The sequence below is a fragment of the Dryobates pubescens genome, chromosome Z (genome assembly GCF_014839835.1).
Source record: "Dryobates pubescens isolate bDryPub1 chromosome Z, bDryPub1.pri, whole genome shotgun sequence".
NCBI lineage: Eukaryota > Metazoa > Chordata > Aves > Piciformes > Picidae > Dryobates > Dryobates pubescens.
The window spans coordinates 45,946,184-45,961,028 of NC_071657.1; the positions used below are offsets into that span (position 1 = coordinate 45,946,184).

At 41.7% G+C, this 14,845-nt stretch overlaps 1 protein-coding gene across 3 annotated transcripts in view; it reads left to right on the forward strand.

The window, feature by feature from the left end:
- The window catches only part of PIP5K1B (phosphatidylinositol-4-phosphate 5-kinase type 1 beta), a 91,605-nt gene that overhangs the window by 44,367 nt on the left and 32,393 nt on the right, over positions 1–14,845 (forward strand). For all 3 annotated transcript variants that reach the window (XM_054178466.1, XM_054178467.1, XM_054178468.1), the window contains 2 exons: positions 106–405; positions 14,519–14,730. In XM_054178466.1, coding sequence (XP_054034441.1) covers positions 106–405; positions 14,519–14,730 — 512 coding nt within the window. The remainder of the gene's footprint in view (positions 1–105; positions 406–14,518; positions 14,731–14,845) is intronic.

The window sequence follows — 14,845 nt, forward strand, 5'->3', positions numbered from 1 at the left end:
AACATGAAAACACTCACAGTTTTCTTGATGCTTGCTAATGTCTTTCTTAAACATGGAAGATTATTGAAAATAGACATCTTTAACAACGTCTCTCTTTTGTTTTAGAACCTGAACCAGAATCCAAGGACTCTTCTGCCCAAATTTTATGGGCTATACTGTGTTCAGTCAGGAGGCATTAATATCAGAGTCATTGTAATGAACAATGTTTTGCCACGAGCCTTGAAAATGCATTTCACATATGACTTGAAAGGATCCACATACAAACGGAGAGCATCAAGAAAAGAGAGGGAGAAGTCCAACCCTACATTCAAAGACTTGGATTTCTTGCAAGATATGCATGAAGGGTTGTATTTTGACTCTGAAACACACAGTGCACTAATGAAAACACTACAGCGGGATTGTCGAGTAAGTAAAAATTATTGTCTAGTTAAACTTCTGTGTTCATATCTATTCTAGACTTATCTCTATATCTACCTGTTCGAGACTTTTCTAGATTTAACAGAGGTCAGGGCATGGCTCTGTATGTTGTTTAACTTCTGTTCCCCTTCCGTACAATTTAATTAGGGAAAACTGTGAATGTCAAAGCACTGATGAAGCCTGTATATTTGTCAAGTTGTTAGAATCTGCAGTCATAGAATCAGAATGGAATATCTTGAATTGGAAATTATCTGTAAGAGTCACTGAATCCAACTCCCAATACAGGATAATCTAAAAGTTAAACCTCATATCTAAGTGTGTTGTTCTGGAACAACAACAGGCTTAGGGCCATGTTCACTTCGCTGGGGAACTTGGTAAAGTGTTTGACCATCCTATCACTGAAGAATTTTTTCCTAATATCCAATCTGAACTTCCCCAATGCATACTGAGGCTATTGTCTCATTTCCTTTTACCTTGTATCTGAGATCAGCATCATCATTTCTGCCCCACCTCCTGAGGAATTTGTAGATAGCAATGAGATCACACCTTAGTTGCTTGCAAACTGAACAGAACCTAATATCCTCATTTGCTCTTCACAAGTCATGCCTTCTAGTCCTTTCACCATCTTTGTTGCCCTTTTTGGGACACATTTTTAAAATCAGAGGGAGGCCTAATAAAAGTTACATCCTGATTGGAGTCTGTTATAGACCACCCAACCAAGATGAGGAGGCAGATGAAATATTCTATAAGCAACTGAAGGCTGTCTCAAGATCATCAGATCTTGTCCTTGTGAGTGACTTTAACCTGCCAGACATCTGCTGGGAACTTAACTCAGCAGAGAGGAGGCAGTCCAGAAGGTTCTTAGAATGCATAAAGAACAGCTTCCTGAGGCAGCCGTTAAGTGAGCCTACCAGTGGTCAGGGTCTGCTTGACCTGCTGTTCTCAAATAGAGAAGGGCTGGTGGGAGATGTGATGGCAGGAGGCTGTCTAGGCTTCAGTGACCATGAGATAGTGGAGTTTTCAATATACAGGGAAATAAGGAGGAGCAGTAACAGAACATTCACTTTGGACTTCCAGAGGTCAAACTCAGCTTGTTTAAGCAACTTATTTGGAGAGTACGCTGGGCAGGAGCCCTCAAGAACAAAGGGGTCCAGGATGGTTGGACCTACTTCAAACAGGAGCTCTTGAAGGCACAGGAACTGGCTGTGCCCATGTGCTGAAAGATGAGTGGCCAGGGAAGGCAACTGGCCTGGATGGGCAAGCAGCTCTTGAAGGAATTAAGGGAAACAAAGAGTCTGTGTCACCTTTGGAAAGCAGGGGAGGCAACTTGTGATATGTTTAAAGATGTTGTTAGATCATGTAGGAGAAAAATTAGTGAGGCAAAAGCCCAGTTAGAACTCAAGCTGGCCACTCCTGTGAATGACAATAAAAACCATGTCCAAGTCCATGGGACAAGCACATGGGACTGGATGGGATCCATCGTAGGGTGCTGAGAGAGCTGGCAGATGAGCTGGCCAAGCCGCTCTCCATCATTTTCCACCAGTCCTGGCTCACTGGAGAGGTCCCAGATGACTGGAAATGGACCAGTGCAATGCTCATCCACAAGAAGGGTCGGATGGAGGAACCTGGAAACTCCAGGCCGGTCAGACTGACCTCAGTGCCAGAGAAAATTATGGAGCAGATCATCTTGAATGCAATCACTGCACATCTGAAGGATGGCCAAGGGATCAGGCCCAGCCAACATGGATTTAGGAAGGGCAGGTCCTGCCTGACCAACCTGATCTCCTTCTAGGATCAGGTGATCTGCGTGGTGGATGTGGGGAGGCCTGTGGATGTAGTCTACCTGGACTTCAAGCAAGGCCTTTGATACCGTCTCCCACAGCAAACTCCTGGCCAAGCTGTCAGCCTGTGGCTTGTACAGCAGCACTCTGTGCTGGGTTAGGAGCTGGTTGGAGGACCGTGCCCAGAGAGTGGTGGTGAATGGTGCCGCAGCCAGTCACCAGTGGTGTGCCCCAGGGATCAGTGCTGGGCCCCATCCTGTTTAATATCTTTGTTGATGATCTGGATGATGGGGTTGAGTCAGTCACCAGTAAATTTGCAGATGACACCAAGTAGGGAGCAGGTATTGATAAGTTAGAGGGTTGAAGAGCTCTGCAGAGGGACCTCACAGGCTGGACAGATGGGCAGAATGCAACAGTATGAGATTTAACAGATCCAAGTGCCAGGTGCTGCACTTTGGCCATAACAACCCCATGCAGAGCTACAGGCTGCAGTCAGAGTGGCTGGAGAGCAGCCAAACAGAAAGGGACCTGGGGGTACTGATTGACAACCGCCTAAACATGAGCCAGCAGTGTGCCCAGGTGGCCAAGAAGGCCAATGGCATCTTGGCCTGCATCAGAAATAGTGTGGCCAGCAGGAGCAGGGAAGTCATTGTGCCTCTGTACTCTGCAATGGTTAGGCCACACCTTGAGTCCTGTGTCCAGTTCTGGGCCCCTCAATTTAAGTAGGACATTGAGACACTTGAATGTGTCCAGAGAAGGGCAATGAGGCTGGTGAGAGGCCTCAAGCATAAGCCCTATGAGGAGAGGCTGAGGGAGCTGGGGTTGTTTAGCCTGGAGAAGAGGAGGCCCAGGGGAGACCTTATTGCTGTCTACAACTACCTGAACGGTGGTTGTAGCCAGAAGGGGGTTGGTCTCTTCTCCCAGGCATCCAGCACCAGAAGAAGAGGACACAGTCTCAAGCTGCACCAGGGGAAGTTTAGGCTCAAGGTGAGAAGAAAATTCTTCACAAAGAGAGTTGTTAGCCACTGGAGGTGGTGGAGTCACCATCCCTGGAGGTATTCAAGAGGGGATTGGTGCCATGGTTTAGTAGTCATGAGGTGCTGGGTGACAGGTTGGACGACAGGTTGGACTTGATCATCTTTTAGGTCCCTTCCAACCTTATCAATTCTGAGTCAATGATGCTAATATTTTTATGTTCTTCTTATTTTGTGGAACCCAAAATTGTGCACAGTACTTAAGGCGAACCTCCACCAATGCTGAGTGTAGTGCAACAAATCCCTTCTTTCAGCCAGTTGGCTGTACTGTGCTTAATGCACCCCAGGACACAGCCATTTTGACTGCCAATGAACCTATCTGACTCACTGAGCTTACCATCCAGCACAATATCCTGAACGCTTTCTGCAGGGTTGTCCTTGTATTTGCCTGTATGTCCGGGGTTACACTGATCTGTCTGTGAAAATATGAATTAATATAAGAAAGTAGTGCAGTAGCGAGTTTTGTAATTCTTTTTCTTGCTTTCCATTATTTTGGAGATTTTAATGACTTTTTTCTGAGGCACAGTTAGCTCTGTGGTACTCTTGTTACATATGATAAGCTGCTTCACAACAAGTACTAAGAAACCAAATGGGGGAGGTGCATCTAGTGGCAGCAGTCCTGTTACTGGAGAAGTAACATTCTCTGCTGAAAGGTGCTGCTTAATATCCACATAACATTTTTAAGGCAGAAGGAGAATATCTGCCAATTGACCTTTGAGAGGACATTGGTGAATGGAGTCAGTGCCTCTTGTGGACAAGGAGAATTGCTGTAAATTTTTTATATTATTCTTTTTCTGTAGCAAAACATAAGAAAAAGTAAAGTAGGGAAAAGGGGAGCTATCTGGTTCTCAGAGTTTCACAGGATGCACAGAGGCTATGCAAAGAAAAGACTGGCTTTGTCCAAGGAGAATCCTAAGAGTTTCACAATAAAACAGCAGAATGTGTAGACTGAACTCATCACATAGAAGTGGCATCCTGAATGTCAGTGTTGTTCAGTGCCACCTGTGGTGCAAGATGGAAAGTATTGTGTTTGCACATGAATAGTACTTTTTGTTTAATTACACAGAAGTCTGCAATGCCTTGTGCTCGGTTTGTAAAGCTGAATGATCTAATGTTCAGCTATGTATTTGCTGCAACACATTTATCTAACACCACACACTGTTCTTTCTGTGGCCTCTTGTTCCCTGAGTTCCTGGCAAGTGTGATAATGCAGAATGCATCAGTATGTCACATCTATGCATTTGGATGCCCTTTTGTGCATCCTCCGAGTTGTCAAATATTATTCACCCGGTCAAAGCCTTGGGGGAATCGCCTGGGAGGGATCTGTTGTATAGAAAAATATAAACAGAATCTAAAGGAAGGAACTGAACTGAGAAGTTAAAAAACAATCAATTATTTAATTGAAGGGGTTTCTTACTGGTTCTTTGAAAGTACAGGTAAATTATTAGTAAATGTTATTTGAGTGCTAAACTAACCATCAGCTTAGCTAGACCAAGGACTGTAGCTTTACGGTTTTGCTAAAGGTGAGTTTACCATGCATACAATTTCAATTTAAAAATTGGAATTCCAATTCCAGGCTACTGTTGAGATTAATTTTAACTATCTTATCCTAGCCAGCAGATGCAATTATAGCTACTGGGGTGGGTGGCAATGAAGAGGGGGTGACACACTGCAGGCAAACAGTACTAAAAATAAATAATTTCACTTGCCAGAATAGCTTTTCTAAAAATGCTTGCTTTGAAGCCTTATTCACTTCAGAGTGCTGTGATTTGAAAATCCAGCGTGTCTGAGTTTTGTGTAATTGTAAATTCTGAGTATCAGAAGGTATCAATAGCTGCAATTTATTTTTGTAGTCATGCTGTTCGCCAGTGTGATCATGGTATAAAATTCATTAATTGTTGAAGAATAGCCCAGATTCTCCAATTTCCAAATAAATTTGGTCTTACAAATATTAACAGAAACCATTCTGTTAATTATTGAGTCTAAGAATTAATAGCTTTATGGCACATAAGACCTAAATCAGTGAAGACATTAAAAACGGCTTAAACTACATTTGGGGAGTTAAAAAATGTAATTTAATTTCTCTTAAAGGTGTAGAAAATTAAGCTCCATGTCAAGCTGAGCTGCTCTCATGCTTCATTATAGTTACCTAATCTTGCAGAAATTGTGTGGAACAAAAGTTATGTCGGGCAAAGCATAAAGTATGGCAGCATGATGTGTTAGGTACAAGTAACATTAGCCCAACTCTACATGAAAGACTAGAAGTGAAGTAATTGTAGTATTAGTGAAGTTAAGCATCTGTTATACTTATTTGATCACTCCTAGAGTTCTTAAACTGTTTAATAAGTACAAATAAGCTCTGTTCCATGCAAAAAGCATGGGGAAGTACAAGGAATGGACAAACAAAACACACAAGCAGCAAAGTTTGTCTTTTAATCATCCCATGTCAAAAATGCAGATAGAGCTTTATAAAGGCACACATCAAAAATTACTGTAGGAAAGGTACACCAAAACATCTCATCAGAATGGTCCTGTGGTTTAATTATGAAAACACTCTTAGTATCTTCCTTCTAATCCCTTTAAGGACAGAAGGACTGGTAACCATTTATTAAAACAGAAAAGAAGGAAGTCCCTTTTAAAACTGACAATGTTGGGATTATAGAGGAATATTATTCTATGAATTGGTACTCAGCTATCTAACAAAGCATGTTAATGTAACTTTAAATAAGAAACATGATTTCAGGAGAACAGATAAACATAGGATTAAAGTTTGTAGCATCACCCTTTTGTCTAGTAGTCAGAATAGGAGTTCAGGTCATGTTTTGTGTTTGGTTTTTTTTTCATTCTTATTGTTTAAAACTTTTTCTGACACGAAGAACAAAACATTCTGCTGCTAAGACTTTCAAGTAGAATTAGAAATCAAACAACACAATATAGCTTTCTTTTTTTATTAGGGGACTTTCCTTCAGATCATTTTGAATGGAAATTAAGTCTATTTATTTCAAGGTTGCACTTTACCAGAATTCTTTTAATTTAGCTTGATGCAATATTGTTACAGCTTCTGTCTGATTTCCTGTTTCAGACAGTTGGTAGCAATTGTGGGAAATTATCCTGTTGCTGAAAAAGCAAAAGGCATAGTTTGCTAGGAGTGCTCTTACATTTATAAGAATTTCATGCAAATGTTGGAGAAAATTCTAAACAAAAGTATGTGGTTGGTCTTTTTTCATCTGCAAGTTAATAATCAATGTATTGACACTTGTACTGCAAAATGTCTGTTACAGAAGCAATGACAATCAAATTGCAGTCACACAGTTTTTGAGAACAAAAAGAAAACTATTTCAGGTTTTACTGATGAAAATTGAATTAGGTCAATGGCTGACTCAATAATCCTAGAGGTCTTTTCCAACCGAAACAATTCCATGGGTTTTTTTAGAGTTTGGATTTTTCCTTTGTTTTATTAGCAAAGAACATTATGGACTTCTCCAAGGAAATCACATTATTTAATAGTGGCATTAATATCCTGACTAACAAAGACTGTAAAGACAAGGAAAACAAAGAGGGTCATATCTTATGAGTTTCAGGTCTGGGAATTATTTCTATGCCTGCTGTTCTAACCAGTTGCTGCAAAAGTCTCAAGATTTGTGGTATGAATGTGTATCTGTTGTGTGCCGAAGTAGCTGTGACAAAGATCTTGTATGATAGAATTTATTCAGTAGATTTTTTAAACCTTTAGTAGTGCATGTGGAGAATCTACACAGATGATTATTTAACCCAGATAATTTCAGTGACCAATTTTACAGCATATCCTTACAAAGAGTAGTGTTGGGACAACTTGCAGTATTGAATTGCAGCATAAGGGAGAAATAATAGCCAACATGACATGAGGATGGAGAATGTACTAATCATAGATGAAGTAGTAGGTTGAGGACAATGGGCACAGAATGTTACTACAGATCTCTTATATAACACTTCATGTATTATCACTTCTGTATTATCAATTGACATTCCAAATTTCTCTTTCTTTCTACTTTGAAAATCAGAAAGAAGACTGTCATTTTTAGGACTGTTAAAAATGTGTTTCAAGGACTCTGTTGAAATGAGAAATTACTCCACATACACTTTGTGTGAGTTGGTGATAAGTTTTCTTGGGACAGATTATTTCTACACTGAACCAATCACTACGCATTTGACATTTACACATTTGTTTCTTAGAAATTATTATTCATTTTTCAACAGTCCTGGCTCACTGGAGAGGTCCCAGACGACTGGAAGCTGGCCAACGTGATGCCCATGCACAAGAAGGGCCGGTTGGATGAGCCAGGGAATTACAGACCTGTCAGCCTGACCTCGGTGCCAGGCAAGATTATGGAACAGGTCCTCTTGAGTGCAATCACACAGCACTTACAGGATGGCCAAGGAATCAGGCCCAGCCAACATGGATTTAGGAAGGGCAGGTCCTGCCTGACCAACCTGATCTCCTTCTAGGATCAGGTGACCCAACTGGTGGATGTGGAGCAAGCTGTGGATGTAGTCTACCTGGACTTCAGCAAGACCCCATCCCCCTCAGCAAACTCCTGGCCAAGCTGTCAGCCTGTGGCTTGGACAGCAGCACTGTGTGCTGGGTTAGGAACTGGCTGGAGGGCCGAGCCCAGAGAGTGATGGTGAATGGTGCCACATCCAGTTGGCAGCCAGTCACTAGTGGTGTCCCCCAGGGATCAGTGCTGGGCCCCATCCTGTTCAATATCTTTGCTGATGATCTGGATGATGGGATTGAGTCAGTCACCAGTAAATTTGCAGATGACACCAAGTAGGGAGCAGGAGTTGGTCTGTTAGAGGGTAGGAGAGCTCTGCAGAGGGACCTCGACAGGCTGGACAGATGGGCAGAGTCCAATGGCATGAGGTTTAACACATCTAATTGCCAGGTTCTGCACATTGGCCACAACAACCCCATGCAGTGGTTTGGAGCACAAGCCCTATGAGGAGAGGCTGAGGGAGCTGGGGTTGCTTAGCCTAGAGAAGAGAGGCTCAGGGGTGATCTTACTGCTCTCTACAACTACCTGAAGGGTGGTTGTAGCCAGGAGGGGGCTGGTCTCTTCTCCCAGGCAACCAGCACCAGAACAAGAGGACACAGTCTCAAGCTATGCCAGGGAGGTTTAAACTTGATGTTAGGAAGAAATTCTTCATAGAGAGAGTGATTTCCCATTGGAATGGGCTGCCCAGGGAGTTGGTGGAGTCACTATCACTGGAGGTTTTTAGGAGGAGACTTGATGGGGTGCTTGGTGCCGTGGTTTATTTGATTGGGTGGTGTTGGATGATGGGTTGGACACGATGATCTCGAAAGTCTCTTCCAGCCTGGTTAATTCTATTCTATTCTATTCTATTCTATTCTATTCTATTCTATTCTATTCTATTCTATTCTATTCTATTCTATGAGGTAGTACCTTGCTTTGTTAGATTTTTGTATCTCCTTAGTTTGGCGAATAATTATTGAGTCTTTCTGTTACATCACTTACTTTGTCCCTTATCCAAAATGTTTGTAAGAGAGGAATTGCTTGCTGTCATGGCTATCCTTTTAGGTTTTGCATCTCATATGCTTGTGAAATTATAAATTTTTGTGCAGCATTTTCCTTGAGTCATTTATGAAAATGACCTGCTGACTTGTTTTGCATGGCTAACAACGTCAATGCAGTTTTCTCTGTTAGTACACACCCTCAGCTCATTGCATCTCTAACAGAGATGATATTCCAAGGTAGAAATACTTGTTTTGCTCCATCACTGGCGGAGATAGTTGAGTCCAAGATGATATAGAATGCTACAATATTTTGTTAGCTCAGGGAAAAGAAAATCTGACTCAGGGGGTTCCAAAACAATTTACTTGTGGTACTGTTTCACTGGGATTTTTATGTGATAAAAAAGCACAATAGTGCTTAAGACTAGATGGGGGATGACTGGAAGTTGTCAGAGCAGCCAAAGCCAGTCTTGAGCACAGTACTTTGTGAACAAGTAACAACACTGTCTTGACAAAATCTGTGTAGCTAGTGACATAACACATATATAAATACAAATGAAATTAACAATTTAATGTTTACTTGTCATTATCAAATACAACTGCAAATTAACATAATAATATGATGGAATCTTCTGGTGCCATTTTGCTAAAAAGTTGCACTTCAGGGTGGTTGCATGAGTAAAGATTGAATTCCTTGACTTCAGCTGCACGAGAGTGTATTTCTGGAAGTTAATGGCAATTTCTAGTGATCTCACATGAATGACATCAGGTACTTTACAGGGCTTTCTATTTTTGCTACGAATATAGGCCTTAAATATTGTGATTTGAGTGTTTATTCATTAGACTGGGAGCTCATTTTGATATCTTTGTAGCAAAAACTTGCTTTCAGAAGCAGTTTAGTCTAAAATTATTAAAGCTACTTGCAAGCAACCTTCAACTCAGGAACAGGCCTTTTTGTGTTCTCGTAGGATAAGGCATGTTCAGAAATAGCTTGACAGTTGCATTCTGTAATTTTTTCCTTGACAAACTTGTACAACAAATTTGTGCAACTGAGTGAGGAAATTGTTACTTACATATTTAAAAATAATTATTATTTGGAATTTTATATACTAATGTTGATACATACATGAATACCCCTCAGATATATTTAACTGGAAATCCCACTGACTGAAGTAAACTTTCTGTCTTAATACAGACTGCAGTATTTGACATAAAGCAAGTTTTCACTGAATATTGATTTTTGAGATTCTTCCTTGTTATTCTGGTTAGTAATTTCTTATCAGAATTTTCCTTAGCAACAAACAGGGGAGTAACACATGCTTAGATCATCGGAACAGTAAGGTTGGAAAGGGCATTATTGAGTCCAACCATCAACCTAAGTCCACCATGGCCATTAAACCATATCCCTAAGTTCCATGTGTATGTGTTTTCTGATGGTGACTCCATCACTTCACTGGGCAGCTTGTTCCAATGCCTGACCTCACTTTCAGTAAAGACATTTTTTCCTAATATCCAACCTAAACCTCCCTTGGCACAACTTGAGGTCATTTCCTCTTGTCATATCCCTAGTTCCTTGAGGAGTTACTACTCCTTTCAGATAGTTGTAGAGCAATAAGGTCCCCACTCATCCTTCTCTTCTCCAGACTAAACAACCACACCTCCCTCAGCTACTCCTCATAAGACTTGTTCTCCAGACGTCTAACCAGTTTCATTGCCCTCTCTGAACAAGCTCCAGCACTTTAATGCCTTTTTTTAATGAAGTGCCCACAACTGAACATAGCACTCAGGCTGCAGCCTCATCAGTGTTCAATACAGGGGCAGAATCACTTCCCCACTCCTGCTGGCCACACTATTTGTGGTACTAGCAAGTATGCTGTTGGGCTTCTTGGCCACCCAAGCACGCTGCTGGCTCATGATCAGCTGGCTATCAGCCAGCAGCCCAGGTCTTTTTTTGCCAGGCAGCTTTCCAGCCTCTCAACCCCAAGCCTGCAGTATTTTGTGAGGTTGTTGTGACCAAAGTGCAGTCATCAGCTCATTGATCTGGCCCATCCAGATCCCTCTGCAAAGTTTTTTTACCCTCCCACTCAATTTAGTGTCATCTACAAACTTACTGAAAGTGTACTTGGTCCCCTCATCCAAATCATTGATAAAGATGTTAAGACTGGCACCAAAACTTAGCCCTGGGGAATACCACTATTGACTAGCCACCAACTGAACTTAACTCCATTCACTGCAACTCTCTGGGATCAGCCATCCTGCCAGTTTTCATCTCAGAGAAGAGTACATCTTTCTAAGCTATGAGCCATCAGCTTCCCCAGAAGAATACTGTGAGATAAAGTGCTAAAGGATTTACTGAAGTCCAGGTAGAAAATATTCACCAGCCTTCCCCTCATCCACTAGGAAGGTCACCTGGTCATGCTGTTTGGCCCTGATCTTATGGTCACCCTGCACATGCCATGAGTGTGCTCAAGATGAACCACTCCATAAGCTTTCCCCGAACAGAAGTCAGGTTGTCAGATCTGTAGTTCCTTGGATCCTCCTTCCAGCCTTCCCTGTAGGTGGACATCATATTGCAAGCCTCCAGTTCTCTGGAACTTCCCATATTAATCAGGACTGCTGATAGATGATGGAAAGTGGTTTGGCAAGCTCATCTACCAGCTCTCACAGCACTCTGGGTGGATCCCACCTGGCCCCAAAGACTTGTGAGGGTGAGAATAGCCTATCCCACAGAGGGAAAAGGGTACTAGGAAGGGAGTTGGCAGGACTCATTGACAGGGCTTTAAATTCGAAGGGGGAAGGGGCTGAAAGCAGTCCCCCCAGACAGGAGTCTGAGGGTGGCAAGCTGGAATCAGAGGTGAAACCAGCAGCCCAGCTGAAGTGCATGTACACTAATGCACACAGCATGGGTAACAAACAAGAGGAGCTGGAAGCCTTGTTACAGTAGGAAAGTTATGATGTACTTGCCATCACAGAAACGTGATGGGATGACTCACATGACTGGAGCACTGTAATTGATGGCTACAGGCTCTTCAGGAGAGACAGGCAAGGGAGAAGGGGTGGAGGGGTGGCCCTGTACCTCATAGAGGCTCTAGATGCTGTGGAACTAGAGATCAAGGATGATCAAGTTGAGTGCTTGTGGGTGAGAATTAGAGGGAAGGCCAACAAGGCTGACATCCTGGCTGGAGTCTGTTATAGACCACCCAACCAGGATGAAGAAGTTGATGAATTATTGTCTCAGGATCACCAGACCTTGTTCTTATGGGTGATTTTAACCTGCCTGATATCTGCTGGGAACTCAACACAGCAGAGAGGAGGCAGTGTAGAGATTTTTTTAGTCTATTGTACAGTACAAGTAATACGGGTTTAAGTGACAGTGATGAATTGACATAGTCAGAAAGATTAATTTGATCTCATAAGAGGCCCCTGTCAAAGAAGCAGCAGCACATAATATCCACAGCCTTCCATGAGGCTACTTCAAATCCTGTATGTAGGTTACATAGCTAGTGCAGTTAAATGGTCACATATTTAATGCAATTTAATTCAAAAGGCAGTAAAGAATAGTTGAGGGCAGAGCTGTCAGCAGTTACATTTATAACTCTAAAATAACAGTGACAATGCTTTTTTTCAAGTCTGTAATCTGGCATTGCATGAACAGTATTGCTGACTGCATTACTAAAGTAAGTACTTTTACAAAAGATTAATTAGTTTTGGTTTGGCTTGGTTGGTTGTTTTGGTTTTTTGGTTTTATTTACCCAGAATCTGCTCTCAGTACTTAGCAGCAAATATCAATTTCTATCTGCTTTTAATGACTACATTATATAGTAATTTCTTCTTGAGAAAAGCTGAGTAAAGAGCAGCAATAGGCAAGCAGCAAAGGAAACTCTAGACCATCATGTACAATAATATTTCTTTATAGAATCACAGAGTCATTTCAGTTAGAAAAGACCTTTAAGATCATTGGGTTCAACCATTATGTAACTCTACCAAATCTGGTGCTAAACCATGTCATTACCACCATATTCATGGGTCTTTTAAACACCTCCATAATGATGATTCAACCTATTCCTGGGGAGCCTATCCCAGTGTTTGATAACTATTTAGTGAAGAAGTTTATTCTAATATCCAATTTAAATCTCCCCTGCTGAAACTTGATGCCATTTCCTTTTGCCTTCTCTGGGGAGAAGAAGCTGACCCCTGCCTTGCTGCAACCTCCTTTCAAGTGGTTGTAGAGTGATAAGGTCTCCTCTCAGACTTCTTTTCTTTCTTTAGGGCATTGTGTGCCAAAACATGTCACACATCATTGTTAAGCTGCATGAGGTAAAGGAAGGGTGAGTGGCACAGTGTAAATTTCTTCTTTGGTACCAGTTTTTCTCCCTACACTTAGCACTGCTCTTATATAAGGTATTTATCAGAGCTGCTATCTGCCAACTGGTTATATTGCTACATATGATCACAGCTTGTTTTAATTCACATCTGCATATTAACTTGAACTGTATTCCTTTTTAATTCTAGTATGCCAGGCAGAATTCAAAGCGACCTGACTGACTAAAAACTTACGGCAGCACATGTGCATGAAAAAAAGGAAGGGAATTTTCCCACTGACAGAGGGGAAAAAAACAGATTGCTGCAACTAGAAGAAAAGGCTGATTGGCTAAGTCATACTTCAGAGATAAAACTACATTTGCAGCTTATATAGACCCTATTTAGGCTGATAAAAAGAGTTGCATAATTTTTTTATTAAAATTCCATCTGTTGTTAATGAGACAGTGGTAGCAAATACATTTTTAGACATTTGGAAGTTCTCTAAGAATATTTTTTCAATTATAAACAAAATGTAGACAGGGGGTAGAAAAAAGTTTAGGAAAAAATGTGCCCTGAAGTCCAGAACATGCGTTTCAGGGTACACCACATGCGTCTGTAGCTCATAAGTATGTGGTGGAACTATTGATTTATTATTTGCTATAAATGAAAAGGGTGCTAACTTGATATATCTTCCTGGACTACAAAATAACATTTGAGCTATGAATCTCTCTCTCCAAGACCACTGAGCTAATTAGAGAACTAGCACTTTGACTTCTGTGGGGTAGTAAAAGATGGCTTTTGTTGTTGTTAGAATTTCACACATTTTCCTAATAAGAGAAACTTGTGCTTCAAAGACCTACTTTTACTTAGGTTTTCAAAATGCTGCTGTGTAATTCATATTTTATTGAGTTATTTTTTATTTCAGTACAGCCATTGTTTCTTTGTTGATAGGATGTTGACTTGCTGGAACGAGTCCAGAGAAGGGCAACAAAGTTGGTGAGGGGTTTGGAACACAAGCCCTATGAGGAGAGGCTGAGGGAGCTGGGGCTGCTTAGCCTGGAGAGGAGGAGACTTAGGGGTGACCTTATTGCTGTCTACAACTACCTGAAGGAAGGTTGTAGACAGGAGGGGGCTGGTCTCTTCTCCCAGGCAGCCAGTACCAGAATAAGAGGATACAGTCTCAGGGTGTGCCAGGGGAGGTTTAGGTTGGATGTTAGGAAGAAGTTCTATACAGAGAGAGTGATTGCCCATTGGAATGGGCTGCCTGGGGAGGTGGTGGAGTTGTTGTCATTGGAGGTTTTCAGGAGAAGACTTGATGGGGTGCTTGGTGCCATGGGTTAGTTGTTTAGGTGGGTTGGATTGGTTGATGGGTTGGACGCAATGATCTTGAAGGTCTCTTCCAACCTGGTCTATTCTATTCTATTCTATTCTATTCTATTCTATTCTATTCTATTCTATTCTATTCTATTCTATAGGTTCTAGAAAGTTTTAAGATCATGGATTACAGTCTGCTACTGGGAATCCACATCCTGAACAGTAAAGCAAAGGAAAAAGAGGGAGAGAATTCCCAGAGTGCTTCAGAAACAAAACGTCCTGGAGGGCAGAAGGTTCTCTATTCCACAGCCATGGAGTCTATACAGGGCCCTGGGAAGTCAGGGGACTCTGTCACCACAGAGACAACAAACACGTAAGTGCCATGACTTGCTCTTAAGGTTATTATCCAAACTTGCACATTCTGTTTCTTCAGTCTATGTCACTTGGTATTAAGAGGCAAAACTTCCAAGAGTACACTGCAGCAGGAC